Below are 16,137 nucleotides of genomic sequence, written 5' to 3' on the forward strand. Positions count from 1 at the left end.
TTACTGTGATGTGGATATGTAAGAGACTTAAGGTCACTTCCCATAAAATGTTGAGCAAAAGGACAAACATGACCAAAAACTACTGCCAGTATTTTTCCTTCTGTGGAATTTCAAGAGATATTTCAGAAGGAGTAAATTGGTTTGTAAACGCTGTTCTGTTCTGTAGAAGTACTGACCTGCTGCACGCAGCACCTGTAAAGAACTCCTTTCCTTAGCTTCCTGCTCTGTGTCTGCCCATCAGCAGGTGCTTCTGTCCTCGCACTGCTGTCACTCGATACCCAGGTACTAGAATGCAGACACAGGTGCTGGTTCCCTCTTGCCTTAACTAGTGTTCGGCAAAATCATGGACCACGACAGGATTCAAGTTTCAAATAACAGGGTACTTTAAACCGTGCTACTCCAAGTCCCGGAGCAAATAAGGAGCCTGGCAACATAATGTGATTCAACGAACTGCTTTTTTTCGTTAAGAAAATTTTGCTTCTGCCCTGGCCGGTTTGGTTCAGTGGGTAGAGCACTGGCCCGCGGATCAAAGAGTCCCAGGTTCAATTACGGCCAAGGGCACATACCTTCGGTTGCGGTTTGTCCCTGTCCCTGGCCCCGGTGGGGGTCCTGCAGGAGGCAACCAGTTGATATGTGTCTTTCTCACATCAATGTCTCTCTCTTCCTCTCTCCCTCCCTCCTGCTCTATCTGAAGATAAATGGAAAATTATCCTCAGGTGAAGATTAAAAGCAAAACAAAGGAAAATTTTGCTTCACAAAATGATCAACTGGACTCAACAGTGTACGTCACGATTTACATTCTGGCACAAGCTCCTTACTGTCCAGAAACAAACAGTTCATAGACCCGCACTATGAGTAGCACTGCTTTCAATCTTTAGGAAACGGTTCTTAATTTCTTTCTTTTCTTTCTTTTTTTTTTTTGGTACGTGCCCCTAGTAGGAACCGAACCCAGGACTCTCTGGTCCACAGGCCAACGCTCCAGCCGCTGAGCCAAACCAGCCAGGGCCTTAATTAATTTCTTATGTAAATCCTGTACTAAGTTTTTAAGTTAATTTTTTCTTTTAAATGAATGAAGAAGAGAATGTAACTATAGGTGCGAAGGATGCGTTGCTAAGAAAAGACATTGAACTCGGGCTCACGTGTAGTGAAGACTCCAGTGGCTTTGGGGCTCTGCTGGTTGCCTTTTACAGCCACGAGGGTTGCGGTGTACTCGGACCCGGGCTGCAGATTCCTCAGGGGGTACTGGGAGGCGGAGGGCCCCACGTTGTACTGCTTGGGCTGGCCTCCCCGTGTCAGGCCCACGGTCAGCCGGTACCCAGCTATCCGGGCCCTAGGTGGCGTCCAGGTCACTATGACAGTCGAGTCGGTTTCATTCAAAAACTGTAGGTTAGTGGGAGCATCCAATTCTGGAAAAAATGACACAACACGTCAAAACATATCCGAACCTCAGTAATTAGCATAGTGAAATTCTCCAGTTTGAATTTTCTAGTTTTCTTAAGACTGAAACAGTATAAGTCAAAACCTTGGAAATATTAAGCCATTAAGAGATTGAGTGCTACATAGAACTTTGCAAAACTCAGTGTCAGTCGAGAGAAATTGCTGACCTTTTTTGCTTGGCTATGATTCTGTGGAAAGTCTAATTTTCCAGTATGACTTTCTCATTACCCTCCGGAATGATACTCACATTATAGAGATGGCATTACAAAGAAACACACAAAAACTTGTAAACACCACAATTTACTCTGCTGAGCCAAACAAGAAAAGAGGAATAAGCCCAGTAAAATGAGGGCAAGAAGAAGGGTCCACCTGGAACAAAAACAGTATGTTCTGCATTTACTCAATGACTAATCCTTTGATGGAGAAATAAAAGTAATTTTCACAGGATTCTGATTAGACAGGAATTATAACATATACTCAGAACTTCAGAATCATGGTAGGATACTGGTGAGTTTGCACTAATACAATAATAATGCTTATAAAGAACTGAGCAGAGGACCTGATGCCTAAAAGCACTAAATGTTTTAGCAATTACTGGGTATTAATTTGAAGAAACCCAACACACTAAATCAAAAAGACTGCAACATACGTTCCCTCCGGCAATATTTACAATAGCCAAGACATGGAAGCAACCTAAGTGTCCATCAAAAGATGAATGGGCCCTGGCCAGTTTGGCTCAGCGGTTAGAGCATCGGCCTGCGGTCCGGAGAGACCCGGGTTCGGTTCCCGCTAAGGGCACGTGCTTCGGTTGCAGTTTGTCCCCGGCCCTGGTTGGTCGTGCGGGTGGCAGCCACTCGATGTGTCCCTTCACATCGATGTTTCTCTCTCTCTCCCTTCCTCTCTCTCCCTCCCACTCTATCTGTACAAAAAATGGAAAAATATCCTCTGGTGAGGATAAAAAAAAAAAAAAAAAAAAAAAGATGAATGGATCCAGAAGTGGTACATATATATGATGGAATATGACTTAGCTATAAAAAAAAGAATAAAATCTTGCAACAGTGAAATCTCTGAACAATGTGGATGGACCTAGAAGTTATTGTGCTAAGTGAAACAAGTCAGACAGGAAAGACAAATGCCAGATGATTTCACTCATGTGTGGAATCTAAAAAACAGACTCCTAGATATTATTTGTAAAAATATCTACTAAAAAGTCTTAGGAGATTACATCTGGAGTTTGATCTAGATATATTTATTTACACAAAAATGCACTCAAACTTTCAATCCATGCCTCCATTAGCGAAGCAAAGTAGGTTCTCTTAAATATCCCTCTGAGGTGCCATTTCACTGTATTTGGGAGATGGATTACCATTTAACGAGCTTTGTTTTCGAGTTTACTGTGCTTTATGTCCTCTACACTGCCCCTCACTGGCCGAACATTTCCCTTTTTCTAGCTGCAGACCTGGGATTAAATGGTGTGTTGTGTCCCAGGTTGGCAGGGAGGGTGGAGTAAGGTTGGGAGCAGGACTTACTGGTTGTCTGTTCTCCTATCAGAGGCTTGCTCTCCCTCCCGTGGTTCACGGCAAAGATCTTGAAGTGGTAAGTGACCCCAGGGGTCAGCCCCATGACCTCTGCGAAGGTGTTCCTGCTCACGGGCAGCCTCTGTCCGTGCTCTCCGGGCAGGTTGACGGGGATCACGTCCACACGGTAACCGGTCACTGCACTGTCAGGGGGTGTCCACATGATGGTGACCTTCACGTCTGTCACTTCCACGAACTGCAGATCCCGCGGCGGGGGAACTTTATCTGACAGACAAGAGCCAACTGGTCATTCACAGTTCCAGCTGAAGATTATTTTAGAAAGCCAGTTTCCTGAGCTGCATAAAAGCAATGGACTAATAGGGCCTCTCATTCCAGAGCAACGCTAAGCTTCGTCTCTTAACCAGAGAATATGCTTTTTCTGCTTATATTTTCTGGTTCAGTCATGCTGCTTACATATGACATTTGAAGGTCTTATTTAAAGTATGCAGGTAAGCAAATGAGGTTCCGATATATGAAGGCTCTTACTAAGGGGTTTAAAATGAACATACAAAAAATAACAATAAAACTCATTGAGACAGAAAAATATGTGGTAATTTTCATTTCACTGAATCGTTTTATAATACTTAAAAGCCATAGATGAGCGGATGCTCTTAGGTTTCTAGGGAAAAAAACATGAAGATTTTATGGTGTCAGTTTTTAATCAGGAAAGCCAACAGCCAGCTTTGACGTTATTTTATAATGAGGACATTTCGGTCAAATTTCATACATTTACGGATACACTAATCTATAAGATTACTAGAATATAGGAACTGTTGACAGAGATAAAACAACCCTCCCACAGGGACAATTATTCTTTCTTCTTACAGTGCAGGTCCTCCCAAGCAGGTGAACAGAATGAACACAATTCAAGGATGGTTCCGCTCCTCTAAAACAGCGATTTTCAACCGGCATGCCGCAAGGACTTTAAAGCCTGCAACACCTGACTATTTAGTCGGGGGCACTGACCTCTTCTTCTCTAAGATTGTCACATAAAAAAATGACACCAGCCAACACAACAATAGCTGTCAGGCGTGAATGAATCAAAATTGTACCTATTTATTTTTTTGTCAGATTGGCAAAGCAAAATACTTTTTTTTTTAATGTGCTGCAGAATTGCAGTAGTTTCTATGTGCTGTGCGCTGGGAAAGGCTGAACATCACTGCTCCACCCACAGGAAGGTTAAACTGTTCCCTGCTGAAGCCCCGAGAGACGAGAGCAGAGCAGGTGCTTTGGTTACCGGGGCGAGGGACGCCGGTGGTTTCTTGCTGGATGAACACTGGGGTGCTTTCCTGGTTCTCTTCCACGGCGTAGATGGTGATGTTGTACTGGACGCCAGGCTGCAGGTCACTGAGGGTCACAGAGTTGGCGGTTTCTGGAAGGTTCAGTTCTGTGCTACTACCTTCTACTGAGGGTGCATACACGATTCTGTATCCTGCAGGTTCATGGAAAAAGAAATGAAGTTTGGTTAGTTCAGAAGCAGTGATGCTTGAAAAGTTGATTCTTTTAAGGACTACTCAGTACAGTGATAAGAACAGCCACGCAAACCGCTTTAACAATAAATACCATTCGCGAAGACCTGAGATCCTCAATAAACGTCTATGAGAGAAGCCACGAGGTGGAAATAAATATTCCTGCTACACTGCGTCTTCCTTTCGAGCTCTGGGTGATCGACGCGATTGGGGGACCACCCTGAGCACAGGGTCGCCTGGCACTGTGTGTCGTTAGGAGCTCAGAGACAGTGGAGTCACCAGATGAGCTAAGTACAAAGGCAGCTCAGCTGCCTCACTCAGTATAGGCCTGAGAGTGAGCTTTTTAGAAAAATTACCCCCTTCTACCACGGGAACGCCTGATTTCATAAATCAGTCAACCGGCTTTAGAGGTGTGGTGCGTGTTTGAGCGTGTGGAGGTTGATACAACGGATCTGAGGGGAAAATGGTCCCTAAGAAAGTAGAACTATAAGACTGGAAAATAATTGCATTCTTGATTAATATTACACACATACACACACACACACACACACCCCCTACCCTAGACCAGCAATTATGTGGGAGATGAACGTGATGCTTCGGTCCTCAGGTCAGGATCTGCTCCCTCACCTCTGCCTTATGCTATCAACACTACCTCTGCCTCATGCTATCAACACTACCTCTGCCTCATGCTAGCAACACTACCTCTGCCTCATGCTATCAACACTACCTCTGCCTCATGCTATCAACACTGCCTCTGCCTTATGCTATCAACACTACCTCTGTCTCATGCTATCAACACTACCTCTGCCTCATGCTACCAACACTACCTCTGCCTCATGCTATCAACACTACCTCTGCCTCATGCTATCAACACTACCTCTGTCTCATGCTATCAACACTACCGCAGCAGCCGAGGAGAGGAAGCCAGGCTGACCTGTGATGGGTGCCTGGGGTCGGCTCCAGCGCACGACAATGGAGGTGTCATCAACTTGATCCACGGTAGGATCAGGAGGGGCATCGGGTGCTAACAAAGAATAAAAGGGAGAAACAAGGAAAACAGTCAGAAGAGATGGCCATAGGTCTTTTTTTACCAAAAAAAAAAAAAAGAGAGAGAGATTATTTTGACACCAGGTGGTACGCACGTACCTGTTGTCTGTGAAGTAGATAGGATCAAGCTCTGCTCCCCTTCCTCAGATATCTGATAGACATTCACAATGTATTTCCGGCCAGGCAGCAGGTCAGGGATGTTCACAGAAGTGGCCGTGCTTGGAAGATCTTTGAAATAAAAAGGAAAGGTTACTAATTCAGAATACCAGTCCCTCAAATGATGTCCCAGCCTATGACAAGGATATTTAAAAAACTATATATTCATGGGGGTTGGGGGAGACCAGAAGGAAATATACTCATGGATACTCAATCATCATCAATGTGCAATGGGGTAATTTTTTTCCTATTTTTTTCATTTGTCAAATTTGTTCTCTAAAGATGCATACTTTCTATAATCCACCCCTAAATTCACAACCGTAGTCCTCTTGTAAACATCGTTTTTACAGAGTTCATTGTAAACAAAATAATTGGAAGTCAGAGTAGTGGTTATGGCCAAGGGATGATGGGAAGCGAGGTAGGAGGGATGTTCTTTTTCTTGATCTGGGTGCAGTCAGGTGGGTGCATTCACTTTCTGAAAATTTATTGAGCTCTATGTTTATGATCGGTGTACTTTATAGTGTGTAGATTATTCTACAATCAAATTTTATTTTTTATCCTCACCCAAGGACATTTTTGCATTTATTTTGAGATAGAACAGGAGGGAGAGAGGACGGAAGAGAGAGACAAACATCGATGCGAGAGAGACAACTTGAGTGGCCGCCACCCACACGACCCCAACTGGGGCTGGGGACAAACTGCAACCGAGGTACGTGCCCTTAGCGGGAACCCAACCCGGGACTCTCTGGTCTGTGGGCCGACGTTCCAACTGCTGAGCCAAACCGGCCATGGCTACAATCAAATTTTTAAAAGGCCCCTAAACATCAGACTTTGAAAAGCACAAAGGAGGGTACTGTGCACCCCCAAAAGCTAACATTTTCTACTGCAGTCTTCATACTGCCAATCGGTGCCCCAGCACACGCATGATGCAGCTCACACCAGGGACCAGGGAAACGTAGCTCGGGAAAAGCCCAGCTCAGTCCCAGGCGGGCCAGTCATTTCCCTGCCTCGCCCTGGAAGGAGGTTCAGAGCTCTCCAGGGGCTCCGGGGCTCACCCAGCACCTGCCGGGCGCCTTCCCGAGCAGTCCCCCAGCCGCCCGGAACCCGCCAGCCCCACGCGAGCTCACCGAGGTACTGTGGCTCATCGCCCTCTTCACTCAGCTCGTACTCCACACGGAACCCTGACACGGTGTCCGAAGCAGAGACCCACGAGACCACAAAGCTGCTGGCCGTGATCTCAGTCACCGATTCAGAAGTGGCCACAACGGGCGGAATGGGTGTTGTCTCTCCCGTCACAGTGTTGCCTAGAGAGTCACAGGAAGGGGAAAGAGAGACTTCAGCCATCAGGAAAATCTATCATCTGTAGGGTATAATTTTTTTTATCAAATGGGGGTGTCATCCACGGATGAATATGAACCAGGGAAAGCGGTGCACGAAGAGAGCCCAAGTCTGAGAAGCGGGGCACAGACAGGACGGCTGGGGTACGTACTGGTCACGGGTGAGCTCGTGCTGGTGGTGGTGAAGTCAAAGCGGGTCACTTCTTTGTGGCCGTACTGCTGGACACTTATGAGCTGTCCCTCATACACCACATTTGGTCTCAGGCCTTTAATGGTGTATGAGTTTAAGTGGCCTGGAATGGTGGCTTCCTTCCAACGGCCAGGAGAATTTTTCTAAAAATTTAAATGAAAAAAAAAAAAACACAAAAAAACACACAAATATTCATAAGAACATTCGGAGGTGATGTGGCATAACCTTCAAAGAATAAGGGACCTTCATATCTCCATTATGGAGGAAAATTGGAATCAGAATATGGACCTATGGCAGAGTTTATTAAAATTAAGGAAAATTGCTCGGCTGGTGTGGCTCAGTGGTTGAGCGTGGACTCATGCACCAAGAGGTCGCTGGTTTGATTCCCGGTCAGGGCACATGCCCAGGTTGTGGGCCCAATCCCCAGTGGGGGGCATGCAGGAGGCAGCTGATCGATGTTCTCTCTCATTGATGTTTCTATCTCTCACTCTCTCTCCCTTTCTCTCTCTAAAATCAATAAAGAAAAAAATAAGCATAATTATTTTTGCAGTTAATATTTATTGATTGTTGATTATATACCAAGTTCTGTGCTGTTTTACTTGCATTCTTCCATTTAATCTTCAATTCTCCTCCTTCAAATTAATGGTGTTGCTGTCCTCATTTTACAGGTGCAGAAACAGAGCATTTTGTGACATAGTCAACGGGCACTAAGCACCTTCCTTTTCACCAGATTAACTACTGAATATCATCAACATAATAGGATGAAGCCAAGTTTTGCCTCTCCCAACTCTTTTCTACTATTCACAGATACATATTCCTCCCTGAAATGGGGAAAGCCATTTATTCTATTTTCCTCTTGGTGGAATACAATTAAGCTTCTTTCCTTGCAGAAATTCAAGGACATGATATTGCTTCATGAGTCAGTTCCTGGAGCCGTCGTGTACATGGTTCATTTATGTGATGACTCATTCTTGGATATAAACTATCCATCAGAAGTGGTTAGCCAGCTTTGGGCAGGACTGCAGAAGAATGTGATTTGGGTTTATTTAATCTTTGCCTCCAGTTGACATTTCGCATCCTGTTCAACTTTATTAATATGCCACAGATCACAAAACTCATGGCAATAAAATGTATGGAAGAGAAATACCCTTACTTCAGACATGATGAGATCCTTTTAAGTTGTAAATATTCTAGACTAATGTAAGTCAAAATACATTTTTAATGCAAGTGATTGTTTTAACTTATCCAATCACCTAGTTCTTCAATAATGCAAATACTTAGATGTCCATGTATATTTTGAAAATAAATGAAAATGATGTTAGTACATTTTAAATTTAAATTTTAACTCAAATACACTGTGGAAAAAAACTGAAATTAATCACTACAATTAGCTCAGATTTTGTAGTAAACCGTTTTGTTTTTTTAAAATTTTTTTTCTTTATTGATTTTAGAGAGAGAGGAAGGGAGAGGGAGAGAGAGATAGAAATATCAATGAGAAAGAACATCAACTGGCTGCCATCTGCATGCCCCCCCACTGGGGATTGGGCCCACAACCTGGGCATGTGTCCTGACCAGAAATCAAACTGGCAACCCTCTTGGTGCGTGAGCTGATGCTCAACCACTGAGCCACACCAACTGGGCATAAACCTTTTATTCAATGTGAACTTTTTTGGTTAGCTATCAGAAGAAATTACTAGAAAATAAACTCTTAGGTGATACACATTAAAGAAAAACCTGGGAAGAAAATTTTGAGAGTGGATGAAAATTTAATACTTGTAAACATTATAAATTGTAGATATAAGTTGTAAACGACACCATGTCATTGGAATGGGAGAAGAGACCCAGGTCAGATATGTCCGCAAACCTGGAATTTTTTTAATTGTTAAAAATCTAAAAGAAATTAATTACTGTCACTCTTTGAAAACTTCCCAATTTAATGTACATTTTATACCTACCTGTAAATGACTCTTATTACAGTGGTCTCACAAATACCCCACAGTTAAGTTTAAAGTAAATAAAATTGGTGATGAAATGAAAAGATGAGAGACAAGAAGGTATTAGAAAGAAAAATACATTGACTAACATCATTAGATATGAAGTTCTACAAATGGCTATTGAATGTAGTATGGACATCACAAAGAGGGTAAAAGAAGAAAAAGACTGATTACAACAGTTTGAATTTTTTCTGTCAAGTTTAAATACAACCGCATGAGTTGGTCAAATGGTTTCATATTTTTTAATTGCTAGAATTCAATAGTTGTGATTAGAAATGGACATTTTCCTCCTGTGTCTAAAATAGTGTTTCTCAAATTATGAGTCGTGAATTTTGACACCATAGCAGGACATATTTGAGAGGGTAAGAGAAACTCAAGCTTGGTGGAACGACATCCTCTTAACTATGATTCTTCAATTTCTAGACCATTTCTGACTAACAAATTACAGATTTCATTCATCTATACTCTTCTCTCAACATTTCTTTCCCTCCTATCTAAACAACTTCAGAGGATCAAGTCAGATTTTAAGAAATGATCACTTAGAAAGTAAGCCAAAAGAGAAAGATATTAACTTAGCTGTTTTTTCCCAAATGATGAAAATGATACCAATAATTTATTTTTCTTTGGTGCACCTATAAAACATGAGGACTTTAGACTCTCTTCCCATACTGGAGAAGAATAATTTTAAGTATTCTCAGCTCTAAATCCTTGCTAAAGAAGATCTTTCTAATTTAACAAATGAAGTTTTTCCTAAATACCAAAAAAGCTATATCTGTATGTCAACTGATTGATCACATACGATTTTGTCACCAAGTAAATATAAATGTTACATGGCTAGTTCATCAGATCTATTGGGCTCAAACATTGAAAAAATAATTTCAGAATTGGTTAATTTCAGGAAACTCAGTGTCCGAGTTTCTGGGGGGCATACTCACTGGTTTCCATCTGAGGATGTACTTGGAAATGTGAGATGGTTCGGGTGCATTCCACTGGATGGGGTGAGAGTTGGGGTGGCTGGGGGTCTCAGTGATGATCACCTGGACAGGGCCAGAGGCGCCTGAAAATGAAAATGTGAGATTTGGTGACCTTGGGCGATCGTTCACTTCAACTGAAAATCCAGTGCACGTGGACGGCCATCGTTAAAAACTGTTTTGCTTCTCAGTAAATGTGAATGTAATTAGAATGATCTGGAATCAAGCTTTCACATGTTGACATTTGACATCAGTGCAACAAATCCTTTTCAGCTGATAAATAATCGTTTCTCATGAAAACTGAGAATAAAACTTTTTATATCAAATATATGTATATACATATACGTGTGTGTGTGTATATATATATTTAAATGTCTCTCTTAGCTTGCTTTCTTCTCCATTTCAAAGAATTATAAGAAAATTTGTGCAATTATTTAACACAAATAATGGAATACAGACTAAAATTTTCATTTATTGATTATATTTAGCTTCCTTGCAGCAAATTCTGGTTTGTGGAAGCGTCCACTGAGGATGGGTCTGCCACCTAAGAACATTCCAAAGGCCACGTGTCGCAAGGTAAAACAAACACATTTCTAAATCGGGTGGACGCTTAGACAAACGGACAGAAGTACTCCTGAGAGACAGTTTTATTTCTCATCAGTGTAAGCATCTTATCATTTTGGAAAAAACATGTTATTTTACTTTTATGCAATAATTATACTCTAAAATTATACTATTCTTTGGTCAAATTATTAGGAGAAAAATTTTTTCTAAGCAGCTATCAAATGAATTAACATTTTGTAGGATACACGAAATTCAGTATTTTCACATTTATTTAAAGTATGGTTTTAGTTCTTTTTTTAAAGCAAAATAAGGAAAGTAGAATTAATTTCTTAACAGTGTAGACTCAATTGAGGGTAATAATGAAATAGCTTATGCTAACAGAACAGAACACTACCTTTTTTCTAAACACTGTTTTTTTACGTCAATCAATATTCAAGTTATTAGAAATAAAAATAAAGTTCCTTATAATAACCTTTTCAAGAATTTGTAATAGCCACTCTCCCAAACAGAGCAACATTTTTATGTTTAATATACTATTTCACCAGATTAACAGATTTAGGTTTTCTGAAAGCTCTTAGAAAATGATATATTTATTATCTTTTCTGATAAATTCTCTTTGAAAATAAAGTTTTCTTTAGCAGAAAAAATATATAACTTGCAAATCTGTGTGGACACAAAAGTTCTAGAATAATATATTCACTTTCACACTGGGAATAATTCAAAGTTGATTGAAGACTAACATATTTTTTTGAATCTTAAGTTCATTTAATGCAAGTATTTCTAAGCCCCATGAATTCCAAAGCTCATGTACGAAATTCCCAGTTTTCCGTCCTAAAGTGGTATGTATTTCCCAGAATGTGCCAGGGTGTTTGTTCTAATCAACTGGCAGAAGTCAATACCATGTCTTTTGCTGAGTCACCTTTTCTATTCAAGAAGAGTCTCACAGATGTAAGTAAGTTTTGAAAGATAAATACTGAAGCAAAATTTTAGGGATTTGACAATTTAAAGAACTGCTTCCAGAGAAATCAGTGCATATAGGAATGGCGTGACCTTAAATTATTTACAATTGGCATAAGGCTGTTTAAATATTGATTCTTTATAGAAATCCTACTATATTTCCTCAGATGAAGAGACACCTGACATGTGTTTTACTTAGATGGCAACCAGGATTCTGAGGGGGAGAAAGTTAATTATAGTATATATAACCCCAAGAATGATCCCTAACGTGAACCATGGACTTTGGGTGACAATGACATGCCCATGTAAGTCCATCGATCGGAGCAAATGTACCATCCTGGTGGGGCTATTGATCATAGGCTATCCTGTGTTGGAGGCAGGGAGTATAAGGGAAATCTTCCTTTCAGTTTTGGTGTGAACCTATCACTACCCTAAAGAATAGTCTTTAATTTTAAAAAGTGTGTGATGGTTCAGTGTCTATAAAGTTGTAGAAAGGCAGCACCTGCACTGCCCTCCTTCACGCCCACCCATGCTCCTCTGTCCACCAGGAGGTCACTAAAGGAGAAGGGAGTGAAAAGAAACGGGTGACCTACTGATATTACCCTCAGTGATGGAGCAAACCTATAAAAGTTTCTTTTCTTTCTAGAACTTCAAGCACTGGCTTGAAATTCTATGTTTTTGATGTTAGGCTTATGCCACAGCTCACCTTCAGGGAACTGCCCTGACCAGCAAAGGAGATGTCATGCATTTCTTGTTCAGGAAGTAAAGAGAATGTGCCCATTATGTGTAAGGTTACCTAAATTTCAATTATGACTATACTCGACCTTATTCTACATATGATTGGAAAATGGAAAGTCTGAGAATTCCGACATCACTGACATTACTTAGATTTAAAATCTTGATAATCCTTTCAAAGCCGGTTCGTTGGTAAAACTTTTAAAATAACCAAACAGAACAATTACCATTTCAAAAACTATATTCTCTCTCTTACTCAATATGATCAGGCTAGCAATAAAATAGTGAAGTGAAGATATGATGCAAGTCTCAACTTTAAAAACCAGTTTAAAATAAGGTCAAAATGAATAATTAGCAGTAATGGTGACCCTGGAGAAGTTAAACATTTATGGGCTTGCAACTTAGTCCCTTTTTTTTTTATTTAGTTTGCTGAGATCTGTGCCCTCCTAGTTGTTTATTGACACACCAACTACCTCTTATCTTCTGTTAGTTTGAACAACTCAACAAGTCCTCTGCTGGAGGAGTAGAGGGGCAAGGCTCAGAGACCATCTATCAGTCACCTGTGGTTCCTATATTCTTCCCACATGCCCAGAGGCCCACATACAAGATGCAGATCCCTGAGCAAACTCAACATCCAGATAAGCTGTGTACTGAGGGGAAACGCCAGTCCCCGTCCCCTAAGTCTCTTCTATGCTCATTGGGCTGGACTGTTACCCTTTTTAAAGAGTAGGAACAAGGTCGACACGTAAGACTCCAACCAACACAGAAGGACTCCTTGCCATCTAAGCTTCCTCTCTGACAGGTCCACCGAAATGTTTTCCAGCCAAGCAGCTTAGAGAACAAGCTTATTTCAAAGGGCAGAAAAAGTTCCCTCAAAATCATTGAGGATGAAATGACTTTCAACAGATTGCACACCACACCAATAACAGCCATAAACACAGAAACTTGAGAGCCTTGTCATGTAGAACTTTCTACCCTTTGACTGCATAATTAAAGAAAAGAAAACCCAATTATACTTCTTGAACCTATGGTATTGCTGCAGCTATATGTTTAAAAATTTTTAAAGAAAAATTTTCTTAATGAGTCTTATACCCAAATTCACCATGAAATACAATTCAGAGCCAGGTCAACCTGTGCTATGAGCCTGCCTAAAGCAAAGTCACCTTGGCAGCCCTGGCAGTGTCTAAGGCCTGGGGAGAGCAGGATCTCCTCCAAGGTCATGGGAAGATGCATCTCAGTGGGTGGTATTTAGGATCACAGAACATTAGTCTATCAGTGTTGGAAGGAACTTTAAGGGTAATCAGCTACAATCACCCCATTTTACAGACAATGAAATAATGAGTGAAGCTTGACATTTGTCTCTTTAGAAGCTTAGAGAGAGCTGGGACCCATGCCTGGTGAACATTGCCTTTGATTGGATTGTTTCATGTTATTGTCCAAAGTAGTGAGTTTCTTATCACATCACGGAGGGACTCAGTTAACATAACCTTCATTTCTGTCACAGACACATTCTGAGGCCCTGGAGATCTCTCTCTCTCTATTTCTGAATGTAGGCCATGTTTTAAATCTGAAGTTGACAGAGGTCCAGAGGTCTAAGAGGAGGAAGCTTTGCACTTCAGTAGTTGCTCAAACAAAAATTAGGCTTTCATAATTCAACACATTGTTATAATTAATCATTCCGTGGAAACAAAATTCAATTTTTTCCTTAAATGAATTAATAAAACCATTGTTAATTCATTTTACTAATGTCCTGTGACCTGAAAAAACAACAACCCAGCAACAAACACTTGAGAGTATTTGAACTGTGTGGGTGGAGAATTGACCGTGTTACTCAACCCTTGACCCAGGGTACTTTGCTCCACACTCCAACTGGTCAAACAAATGACAATTCTGACCAAAAGCCTAGACGGAAAGAAGAATGAACACATACCCTACATTGTGTTTCATGCATTTCTCTATACAACTTCTCTGTTAAGAACCACAACATAAACCTTTAACCCCCACTCTCAGCCCCGCCCCCTTCACGGTTTCTATTCCCGCGTTTGGGTGAGAGAGGAAATCGGCCAGGACTGAGGAGCAAATTGCATTCAGGCTCATTGTCACAGCTTTCCACACCTTTCCCTTGACGGGAGAAAGAAAATCATTTCAGTCAAAAACTCAACTGATTGTTAGCGATATAAGAAAAGGATGGGAAAGGAAGGTGATTTTAACTTAGGCATCGGAGTATTATACACTGAGGCTGCCTTGTTTTTATTTTTATTTTTTTATTTTTTTTAGCCTCACCCGGGGACATTTTACCATTTTTTGTTCAAACAGAATGGGAGAGAGAGAGAGGAAGAGAGAGAGAAGAAACACTGACGTGAAAGGGACACATCGAGTGGCTGCCACCCGCATGACCAACCAGGGCCGGGGACAAACTGCAACCGAGACACGCGCCCCTAACAGGGACCGAACCCGGGTCTCTCTGGACCACAGGCCAATGCTCTAACCGCTGAGCCAAACCGGCCAGGGCTGCCCTGCGTTTATAACCCAGCCTACAGTTCTCACTTTGCAGTAACGGAGCTACTCACCTGGATAGGACTGTAAAGGTTGGCAGTGCCATTCCCCGATGCCACGGCCATAGCAGTAGCACTGGTACCTGACGCCATGCACATACTTCTCCCATGAGTCTCCAATTTGATAAAATGTTCGGGTTTCTGAATCTTGGCACTGGTCTGAAATACATACAGGTAAAAGTCAAGCAGCCTTGAAGACGTAAGGCTACACATTTCATTTGAGTGTGCTAAAGCAGTCATTCTTGGTTTTAATAGGAACTTGCAATTGTCCACAAATATATGCAATTAGAAAATATTTTGTTCATATCATTTACCATACAGAACAATTAGCAGGCAGGCAGGCAGGAAGGAAGGAAGGAATGTAGGAAGGAAGGAAGGAAAAGGCAATCATTAGGAGGAATACTTAGTTTTCTAAAAGAACACTATTCCCAATTAAAAATTTTCAGATTTAAATTTCTGTATATATTGATATGCTGAACATTAATTTGAGAAGATAAATTACGTATATTTCACCCATATTAATACAACTGATTTGCCATTTAATAGCAAGGACAATATATCACTTTATATGCATTCTCGAAATTTAGAGAATTTAATTGTACTTGTAAATAAAAGAACTAGATTTTAACTGTGAATATTTGCTGAGCAGCTTCTAAGAAAACCTCCGTTTTGGCAATCTTGGGTCAAACAAACTGGAGTATTTGATCAGTCTGTTTTCTTAGTGTGCAACCTGTCTCTTTTAGTAAAGGAGTATTAATGGATTACCTTAAAGCTGGTAACACAACTCTTTTAAGGCTCAACCTTCACTATTTGCTTAGGTCTATTATAAAGGGCAGCCAAGAAAAATAATGTACGTGGAGGGAGGAATTTACTGGCAGAATCATGTGCCCATGTTACTGCACAATCAGCAAAGAAAGTTCTCTTTCATTACACGGACTATCTTTATGATTCAGAACTAAAGAGCAAATTTCATTTAATTAAAATAAAGCTGTATTTGTCACCAAATGCAGCAAAAATAGAGGACTACCAGTATCAAGGTAAATACGGGTCTGTGATGAGAGGAAAGACTTCACAAAGCTCTTTGAAAGCCACTGATCAGTCTGAATCCCGCTCCGATCATGTACCATCAAGTAGCTCTACTTATCTGA

General features: G+C 41.1%; 1 protein-coding gene across 6 annotated transcripts in view; it reads right to left on the reverse strand.

Moving 5' to 3' along the window:
* FN1 (fibronectin 1) overlaps positions 1–16,137 on the reverse strand; it is a 69,914-nt gene that overhangs the window by 38,854 nt on the left and 14,923 nt on the right. For all 6 annotated transcript variants that reach the window (XM_036253564.1, XM_036253562.1, XM_036253561.1 and 3 more), the window contains exons 12-20: positions 15,005–15,148; positions 10,143–10,264; positions 7,176–7,356; positions 6,814–6,990; positions 5,630–5,758; positions 5,418–5,507; positions 4,252–4,446; positions 2,967–3,239; positions 1,140–1,406 (exon numbers count right to left, since the gene is read on the reverse strand). In XM_036253564.1, the coding sequence (XP_036109457.1) occupies positions 1,140–1,406; positions 2,967–3,239; positions 4,252–4,446; positions 5,418–5,507; positions 5,630–5,758; positions 6,814–6,990; positions 7,176–7,356; positions 10,143–10,264; positions 15,005–15,148 (1,578 nt within the window). The remainder of the gene's footprint in view (positions 1–1,139; positions 1,407–2,966; positions 3,240–4,251; positions 4,447–5,417; positions 5,508–5,629; positions 5,759–6,813; positions 6,991–7,175; positions 7,357–10,142; positions 10,265–15,004; positions 15,149–16,137) is intronic.

This window comes from Molossus molossus, unplaced genomic scaffold (assembly GCF_014108415.1).
Source record: "Molossus molossus isolate mMolMol1 unplaced genomic scaffold, mMolMol1.p scaffold_m16_p_11, whole genome shotgun sequence".
NCBI lineage: Eukaryota > Metazoa > Chordata > Mammalia > Chiroptera > Molossidae > Molossus > Molossus molossus.